Source organism: Benincasa hispida, chromosome 8 (genome assembly GCF_027475165.1).
Source record: "Benincasa hispida cultivar pf3 chromosome 8, pf3_genome.v1.1, whole genome shotgun sequence".
In the NCBI taxonomy this organism is placed as follows: Eukaryota; Viridiplantae; Streptophyta; class Magnoliopsida; order Cucurbitales; family Cucurbitaceae; genus Benincasa; species Benincasa hispida.
Window position 1 is genome coordinate 33,499,808 of NC_143485.1, and position 10,120 is coordinate 33,509,927.

Below are 10,120 nucleotides of genomic sequence, written 5' to 3' on the forward strand. Positions count from 1 at the left end.
TTTTCAACTACGAGGACATGATCTAATCCTTCTATAATTTGTCAAAGCTAGCTTACTCAATTATAATAATTTAACAATTCTAATGTCACTGATGGATGTGTTTGGTTTACTTGGGTTTGGGATAGTCTTGATTGATGAGTTTCAATGGAGGTCATGACAGCTTTGTATGGTTTTAGGGAGTCATGTACGTCTCCTATCTGCTAGGGCCTGGTATTAGTCATTCTAGTCGAGGTGACTTTTATTACGATTTTCTGATTATCGGGGAAAAAACCTCGAATTACTACTGCGTGAATAAACAGAAAAATATCATTACAATCACATAAAAATCTCTTTCCCAATCCAAATTACAAAAGCATGCACACAAAGCATTATATCACTCACATAACAGAGGTAGTATATCAAAGTTGAAGTACTTCAAATTGGGATGATACGAAACCATAGACATAGATTTTTTTTTTTTTTTTTTTTTATGCTTAGAGCTCATCACTACTTAAATCTTTTAGGTATATAACAATTCCTCATCTAATATTTTGCAAAAATTGAACAGTGAGTTGTTAATTTGATAAATTGTACGATTGAGCCTCATATGGAGGTTAGTACTATCCTTGTGAATGTCTAGCATTTGATGTCCTCTTTTCATTCCATTAACATTAGCATTGTGCGTCAAGATTGGAATAGGTCTGCTCATAGCTCATCTAGGTTTTTCTATTGTCTCTATAATGTTCAAGTTTAAGAAGGGTACAAGAATAAATCGAGATCACATTCGAATGAGAGAGATATTAGGGATATGAAAGTATGGCTAAAAAATGCTTCAAAGAATTGAAAGTTACTATCTATTCTAACGAGAAATTCTGTAAACATGCATAACATAGAGCAATTTTATGTTGGGTGACCTCTTGGGAATTTTCTTAAGAAGAATGTAAGTGAGGACAAAACATTCTAACAAACAATAATACAATTATTTCTATCCTAAAAATCTTGTTCAAAATTTATCTACACTATTATTTTTCCCTCGAGTGATTCGCCTTGAATGATATGTATAGGATCAAACCTTGGACATGAATCCCACATGATTTCACATGCACACCCTCTATACGAATGAAGCAAAGCCTGATGTTGTCATGTAAAAGGAAGGTTAATGTTAAGAGAGAAACAAAAGAAGGATAAATACATTAAAGTACCTTTTTTATATAATTTTATAATTTTGAATTCTTTTTCTAGATATGTTTCTTAAAATTAAAAAAAAAGAAATATAAATGATTTTTAAATAAATCAGTTTCTTAAAAAGTGATAAACAAAAACACAAAATATAAGATAGAAAACGAGACTATTATCAAATAAGTCCTAAAATGGTCATGCTTTATTCTTTAAAAAATGGGGGCATGTTTTGTATACTTAAACATGGCTCTGAATTGATTTAGGCTTGATGTGAACCAAGAAGTTGAGAACTAGTTTGAATCCTTCAATTACACGTGTTGAACTCAAAAGAATTGTATATAATATTTAAAATCAACCTTAGGGGATGCTTTGGTAAAGATATGAGATGAGACGAGACGAGACAAGTTAAGTTGAGATATGAACTCAACTCATTGTTTGGGAGGCCAACTTTGTATGATATTGACATTTTATACTATGTCTACTAACCGTGCACTTAGTCCCCATCACAATCGATGCCTCGTTGCTCAACTCCGACGACCACCTCCAATGACCGACTTTCGTGACTACCTTCAACGTCCAACTCCGACGACCACCTCCAATGACCGACTTTCGTGACTACCTTCGACGTCCAACTCCGGCAACCACCTCCGACGGCCAACTCCAACGACAACCTCTAATGGCCAATTCCAACTACCACCTCCAATAGACAACTCTGGCAACCACTGCCTGTGGCAAACTCCAACAACATCTAACCACTACTGTTGACGGCCAATCCAACTCCACCGACTCCACCAACCATTATTTTAAATTATGACTACTACAAATTTGGGTTTTGTTGACAAACAAGTTTTTTTATTCTATTAACGCTTGTGACATAAAACTTTCAATAAAACTTAATTTAAAGCCAAAAATAATTAGTAATTTAAAAATACATATAAAACATCAATAAATGTTTATATTTAAGTTGACACACAATATTGTCAATAAAAACACCTTTGTTGATACAAAAGTACCAAACTTCTATCAAAATGTTGAATTCTCGATTTTTTTTTATTAGTTCATAGTATTTTATGGTTGTTTTTTATGGTAATTTAACATTAAAAAAATCACTTTTATCATGTGAGAAATAAAACAAGCTTGTAACACTTTTAAGAAAAAGTTGTCTGACACACAAATGTTTTTAATTTAAGAAGATTTATCAAAATTGTTAAAATAAAAATAACTTAACTAGAAATGTCACATGCTCAAATTTGTAAAATGATTGTTTTAATTTAAAAATATATAAAATGAAATGCATTATCCAAAAGTAAATCTTAAACCACATTTTCTAAAACTCCCAACGATACATGTGTGCTTAAAAAACAATTAAATAAGGTGCATTCTATAGTTTATTAAAAAATTATTATAAAATTATTGAATAAAAAAAGTTTCCAAACAAAAATAATCATCATAAAAAGATATTACTTAGGAAAGTTATTTTAAATGATAAAACTACTGAAAATATTTATAAATGTAGCAAAATATCACAGCCTATCTAGGATAAGCAGTGATAGATTTCGATAGACTAATATCTGTGTATATCGTGACACAGATAGATATAATTAGTAGTCTATCGCGATCTATCACGGTCTATTGTAGATAGATAGTGAAATTTTGCTATATCATATAAATATTTTAATTCATTTCGCTATATTTAAAATAAATCTCATTATTTTTGTAAAAATAATTGTACAATATATCTCTAACATATGAACTTAACATCCCAAACACCCAAAATACAGATATACGAATTCTACAAACATATAAACTCTAAAAACATATGAATTCAATTCGGTATATCATACCGTTACTAATGCCTCCATAAAATGGTTGCTTTCATTAATTATATCTTGATATAGATACAAAATTCTACTTCAATATTATAATGAATCTCAATATCTGCTTCATTGTTGCATGATGCACACACCTTTTATATATATATATATTTGAGTAGTAGAGCATGATCCACGTCTTCGCATGTATATAGAACAACATTTTGATAAAATATATTGATGAAGAAGATTCAAGGGAACCCTTAATTTGAAAAAAAAATGGTTTTTCGTACTATTTTTAAATTTACATCAAGAATGTGATCTACAATCAAAACCTAAAAATATAGTACTTGATACAACCACTAATTATTCTAAGTTTCGACCAGGTTAATTCTTCATCCATTTTTTTAATTTAATTAATTTTAATTAAATTCTACTGTATATATTTAAATCTACCATAACCAGTTTAATCAACAATATCGAAGGTGAAAGAAGGTTTTAGTTTTTACTTTTCTAATATATAGTTGCAACGAGAACCACACTTAAGTAACGATCATATAAATTCCTACTGTTACATTTTTTGTGTTGTTTTTTTTTTAGTAGATTTGGGAACACAAAAAAAACTTTTGTCATCTCCAAATTACCTCCCAACATCGTACATTTAATAATTTAAGATGAATTTTAGTTATATGAAAATTGTATTTAAACATGTAGGATTAAACATTAAGGTCTCGTTTGATAACCATTTAGTTTTTTGTTTTTGTTTTAAAAAAGTATACATATTTCATCCACATTTCTTACCATGATTTGTAACTTTCTTAGGTACAATATTTGAATTTTTAACCAAATTTCAAAAGCAAAAATAACTTTTTGAAAGCTATGACCCCGTTTGATAAGCATTTAGTTTTTTGTTTTTGTTTTTTAAAATTAAGCCTATATCATCCACATTTCTTACAATAATTTGCATCTTCTTATTACAATGGTTGAATTTTTAGTCGAACTCCAAAAATAAAAACAACTTTTTGAAAGCTACCTTTTTAAGTTCTCAAAATTTTGCTTGATTTTTTAAACTATTGATGAAAAGTAGACAACAAAGGAATAAATTTTAGAGGTAGAAGTAGTATCTATATAGTTAATTTTAAAAAAAAAAAATGGTTACTAAATAAGACTTACTTTTTTTAGTTCTCAAAATTTGGCTTGAATTTTTAAACTATTGATAAAAAATAGATAATAAAGAAAGAAATGGAGTGGAAATAATATCCGTATATTTATTTTAAAAAAACAAAAAAAAATAATTACCAAATAAAGCCTAAATTTATTCTCAACGATTGAGGTGATGTTTATATGTGGTTTTAACTGGTTAAAAATCACTTCCACATATGCCCTATATTTAATGCCTCAAAAATAGTAATGAGATCAAATTATTTATTCAATACAATATTAATATATGAATGAAAATACATAAAAATTAAAATAAGTTGGAAGGTTAATATACATAACAATTAAAATAAGTTGGAAGGTTGATTTTTTTTTTAAAAAATTAAATATAAATGGCCGATTTTATCCTTCCACTTTTATTAATTACTGTTGAGCTGGACTCACTTTCAAATAAATATAAAGTAAAAAATAGTTACAAAATTTATCTAAAAGACTATTAGTATATGCCATAAACATTTTCAATGCTCCTATAAATAATTCAGTTTCTCAACACACAAAATTCTCAGAATAGTTATGAAGTCTTTTCTTCTAACCCCTTTTGCTCTCACCTTTATTGTTCTATCCATATCTCCATCATGGGTAGTTTTTTCCACTAAAAAACATGAAAATTTTGTCCAATGTCTTCTCAATAATTCTCTAAGCACTTATCCCATTTCTAATCTAATTTACACTCCCATCAACTCCTCCTATTCATCAATCTTGAACTTCTCCATTCAAAATCTCAGATTCTCATCAAAAGAAACCCCAAAGCCACTAGCCATCATCACTCCCTCACATGTTTCACACATTCAAGCAGCCATCATCTGCTCCAAATCCCATGCCCTTCAAATCCGAACTCGTAGTGGCGGTCATGACTTCGAGGGTCTTTCTTACATATCCGACGTTCCGTTTGTCGTCGTCGACCTAATAAATCTCAAGTCCATCGCAATTGACGTCGAAAACGAAACTGCATGGGTTCAATCCGGGGCAACTCTAGGTGAACTCTATTACAGAATTGCTGAGAAAAGTCGAACACTTGCTTTCCCAGCTGGCTCTTGCCCGACGGTGGGCGTCGGCGGGCATTTGAGTGGTGGTGGATTTGGATGGTTGATGAGGAAATATGGTCTTGCTGCTGATAATGTAATTGATGCTTCTTTTATTGATGCTAATGGAAAGGTTTATGATAGAGAGTCGATGGGGGAGGATTTGTTTTGGGCCATTAGAGGCGGCGGCGGAGGGAGCTTTGGAATTGTGGTGGCATGGAAGGTGAAGCTTGTTCGAGTTCCGGCGACGGTGACCATATGCGGAATTAACAGAAATTTGGAGGAAGAAGATACAATCAAGCTGATCCATCGATGGCAATATGTGACTAACAAATTGGATGAAAATCTTTTACTTGGCATTAGTCTGATTGGTATTATAATAGTTCTCCCTTTTTAACTTGGATTGATTGGTTTTATGTTTATGGTAATCCATAGAAATACTACTTTCATCTATTAGTTTCTAGGTTTTGTGGCATGTTTTAAAAAATAATCAATCCAAGTCTTGAAACCTAAAGTCTCACATGGTCGTAATCATTTAGATCATGTTTGGTAATTATTTTGTTTCTTGTTTTTGTTTTTTAAAATGAAATCTATAGACATAATCCCACCTCCAAAATTCTTCCTTTATTATTTACTTTTCATAATGGTTTAAAAAACTAAGTAAAAAATTTGAGAATTAAAAAAATAGCTTTCAAAAGGTTGTTTTTGTTTTTTGAATTTGATTAAGAATTAAAACGTTGTAGTCAAGAAATATGCAAATTAATGTAAGAAATGTGAATGAAATAAGCTTAATTTTCAAAAACAAAAACAAAAAGCCAAATGATTATAAAAAAGGGTCTTAACTTTTGGTTTTTAGTTTTTTAAAATTAAATTTAAAAATACCTTCTCGCCTCTAAATGTCATGCTTTGTTATCTAAATTTAACTAATATTTTCTAAAACCAATCATGTTTTGAAAACTAAAGAAGATTAAACTATTTTTGTTTTTGAAATTTTTGGTTAAAAATTTATCTCTTTTACTTAATAAAGATGTAAATTATTGTAAGAAAATGAGAGGATAAATAGACTTAATTTAAAAAAAAAAAAGCATATAGTTACCACAGGGACAAAAAGAATGTTTTTATTAAAAAAATTTGTTTTTAGAATTTAGCTAAGAGTTTTAAATATAAATATTTATGTAGGTGGGAATTCAACTCAAGAAGGAGGCAAAACAAACCCAATGGCTCTATTTTCCTCTTTCTTTTTAGGAAAGGTAAATGAGCTTGTGACAATTTTGAACACTAATTTCTCAGAGTTGGGTTTGGCAAAGGAAGATTGTTCAGAAATGAGCTGGATCAAATCAGTTCTCATAATGGCTGGCTTTCCAAAACAAGAAGCCCTTGAAGTTCTACTAAATAGAGCACCTCCCTCTGGTCTAAGCACCAAAATCAAATCAGACTATGTCAAGGAACCAATTTCTAAGGCTTCATTCAAGACCATGTTCAAAAGATTAAAAGCTGAAGATATAGAAGTGGCACAAATTATGTTTATTCCTTATGGAGGGAGAATGAGTGAGATTTCTGAGTCCCTAACTCCTTTCCCACATAGAGCCGGAAATATATACAAACTTGGTTACTATGTCAAGTGGAAAGAACAAAGCATTGATGCTGAGAAAAGACACCTAAATTGGGTACGGGTCATTTATGATTATATGACTCCTTTTGTCTCGAAATCGCCGAGGGCAGCATATAACAATTATAGAGATCTTGACATTGGAACAAACAACAAGTGTGGAAAAACAAGCTATAATCGTGCAAGAGTTTGGGGGCTCAAGTATTTTGGAAAGAATTTTGATAGGTTAGTGCATGTTAAAACTAAGATTGATCCCACAAATTTCTTTAGAAATGAGCAAAGCATACCCACCTTAACCGACATAAAATATAGTACAATTTGATAATGTAAACTATATAATTAAGACGAAAAAAATGAGTATTGCTCAACAATAATTGACATGTACTTTTTAGATCTTTGGAGAAATATGGAAGTTCAAATTCTCGTATCTACACTTGGATTGTAATAAAAACCAATATGTTTAAACTTTCCAATTTCATATTCCATGTCGCAACTACCAATTTTGATATAGATCACGATCACATGGTCATGGTCACTAATTACTTTAGATTACAGTTTTTTTGTCCGTATGATGTATTTCAATATAGTCTCTAGTATAGATTATAATTGATGTTAGTCGTGGTCTATATTGATACCGTTAAAAGGTCAACATATTTAAGGGGATTTAATATATTCCCCGTTGCATTTTTTAAATTAAATCAATCATCCACTTTCTAGGACTTCATTGTGGATTTGGCTTGAAGCCTTAGGGGAGGTGCTGCCGAAATTCATATCACACGTAGAGGGTGAGAAATCTCAACAGTCGCAAGTAGTCATGGATCAATCTGGTTCCATTAAGAGGTCATCAATGTTGGAATAAATGACGTGTCATTTTTCAGGTAGGGTTACATCTTTTTCCTTCCATAAATTATATTTTTTTATAAATGGTTACATTCTTTCATAAATAACTAAATTAAAAAAATGACACGACTATTCGAATGGCAGCGAATTAGTCTATAAATATGTCATTTTTTCAATTTGATTTAAAAAAAAACACAATTTTCCATAGTGTTTTCTTACTTTAATGTTCTCTCCATCTTCGTATTTAGGAAGTTCGATATATCGATCTTGTGGACGGGGTGTTATATCTGTAAGAAAGGTGATATGTTCTATCCTGAAAGATAATTACTCTCTAAACTCAGACATTAGGGTGATTAAATTTGTCTTAAGGAGATAACGTGAATTTGTTGGGCTCAGATCTTTAATGTATATGTAATTTGTTTTTATATATCATATATGTGTTTTTGCATCATAAGAATCTTAAGACGAATTTGTGCATCTAGATTTTATGTGTGATAAAATTCATTAGTTATCTGATTTTCAATTGAGTGAAATTTCAGTGTGCAATTTGTGAATATTCCGTGATATCCATGGGTTCAGTTTTTTTTCCTTGAAATTTGGTGGGTGAGATTTTGTTGGTTTTAGTAGATTTTGTTATGTATTTCAAAATTTTAGCCCGACTTCGAATTTGAATTTGAATTTTATTTTTTTATTATTTGTAATTTTACTTTTTACATCTGAAAAGTAATTCGAGAAAGAATTTTGTGAACCTTTTTCCCTATAACATTCACTTTGACAATTTTCTTTCTAATTTATGTGTTTTCGCTGATTGCCTTCATTTAGCAAAACATTGGAATTTCATTTTGATTCTTTGTATATCTCATTTTGGTTTGTTTACTTTTTTGTTTTTATGTTTATATATTTTATGAAATAATTTTGATTATGTCTTGTATGTATCTTCAAATTACTACTTTTTGAATTCAAAAACCAAATATTCTTTTTATAATATATATAATGTTATATATTTGGTTTCGTTTGCTTATGGTGTGTACAATCAATGTGATTTTATTTATATATTTCTTTGGGTGATGGTTTTTAAGGAAATACAAAATTATCGTCTTTATTGAATATTTATGAAATTTGTTAATATTTTATTTTTTTCCTTTCCCATATTTTTTTGGAATTCTGCACTAGAATTCTGCTTCTAATATTTTACATATTTAATTTCATTTGGTGATTTACTCCTAAAAAGTAATTGGCATAAACAGTAGCTTTATTTTCTTGATTTTGATTTGCAATCTAGACCCAATAATAATGTTTTGTAGGTGTTTGATTTTTCTTTTTTAAGTTGTTTTATAGTTTATTCTGTTTTATTTATTTCGAAGATATGACTTCAAATAATCTTAATTCTATTCCCATTGTTGGGGTTGTTCATGGGAAGAAGCCTGAAAAATTTTGACGGTGTTGATTTTAAACGTTGGCGACAAAAGATGTTTTATCTCACCATTTTGAACTTGACAAAATTTCTCAAAGGCGATGCTCCTATTTTATCTAAGGGAAAATCTGACAAAGAAAAACAACTTGTTTATGATGCGTGGAAACATGTTGAATACCTATGCAAGAATTATATTCTGAATGGACTGGACAACACAGTTTACAATGTGTATAGTAGTGTTGATATAGCAAAGAATCTGTGGAATTCACTAGAGAAAAATTATAAAATAGAAGTTGGCCGATTTGAAAAAATTCATAGTTGGCAAGTTTTTTTATTATAAAATTTTGAATTAAAAAATAGTGATAAGTCAGGTTCATGAACTTCGAGTAATTTTTCATGAATTACATTATGAGAATATGCTTATGAGTGAATCATTTCAAATAGCAGCAATAATTGAAAAATGGCCACCCTCATGGAGAGATTTCAAAAACTATCTCAAACATAAATGCATGGAGATAAAGTTTGAAGAATTTGTGGTTCGTCTTGGAATCGAAGACAACAATAAAATTGCAGAAAAATGTTCTCTAGAAAGTGTTATAGACTCCAAAACAAATATTGTTGAGAATAGACCACAAAATAACAAGAAAAAGAAATTTTCTTGTGAGAGTTCAAATCAAAGGCAACAAAACACAAGAAAGTTGAATGATAAGTTCTTTAATTGCAAGAAAATTGGACATCAATAGAAGGATTATTGCAAGCCAAGGAACTTTCAGAAGAGAAATGCCCAAGTCTATATAATTGAGATGAAGAATCTTTTTTATGGAGTTGCAAATATTGATTTATCTATCTAAAGTGTGTAAAAATGTCTAGTCTTTAGTAATTATTGTAAACTTAATAAGCTTTATATTTGTATGAGAATGTGATACTCAAGCACCCTATCTTTAATAAAGTAAATATTGTTTAGTTTGCTTACTTGGTTGATTCTCCTAAAGTTTGGCATTAGGTGATGTGGTTTTAATTCCTAATCTGTAGATGGCTATTATGATTC

At 29.9% G+C, this 10,120-nt stretch overlaps 1 protein-coding gene across 1 annotated transcript; it reads left to right on the forward strand.

Moving 5' to 3' along the window:
• The first annotated feature begins 4,697 nt into the window (after positions 1 to 4,697).
• LOC120083505 (tetrahydroberberine oxidase-like) lies at positions 4,698 to 8,181 on the forward strand. Its single transcript, XM_039039280.2, has 4 exons — positions 4,698 to 5,580; positions 6,389 to 7,043; positions 7,536 to 7,696; positions 7,907 to 8,181. Exons 1-3 carry the CDS (start codon positions 4,701 to 4,703, stop codon positions 7,675 to 7,677), a joined length of 1,677 nt encoding a protein of 558 aa, XP_038895208.2. The 5' UTR covers positions 4,698 to 4,700; the 3' UTR covers positions 7,678 to 7,696; positions 7,907 to 8,181.
• The last annotated feature ends 1,939 nt before the right edge of the window (positions 8,182 to 10,120 follow it).

Excerpts from the sequence above, each read along its gene's own strand:
- LOC120083505 (XM_039039280.2), top strand. The coding sequence starts at position 4,701 with ATGAAGTCTTTTCTTCTAACCCCTTTTGCTCTCACCTTTATTGTTCTA. Across the intron at positions 5,581-6,388 it reads ACTTGGCATTAGTCTGATTG|GTGGGAATTCAACTCAAGAA; the intron begins GTATTATAATAG and ends ATATTTATGTAG. Across the intron at positions 7,044-7,535 it reads TTTGGAAAGAATTTTGATAG|GACTTCATTGTGGATTTGGC; the intron begins GTTAGTGCATGT and ends TCCACTTTCTAG.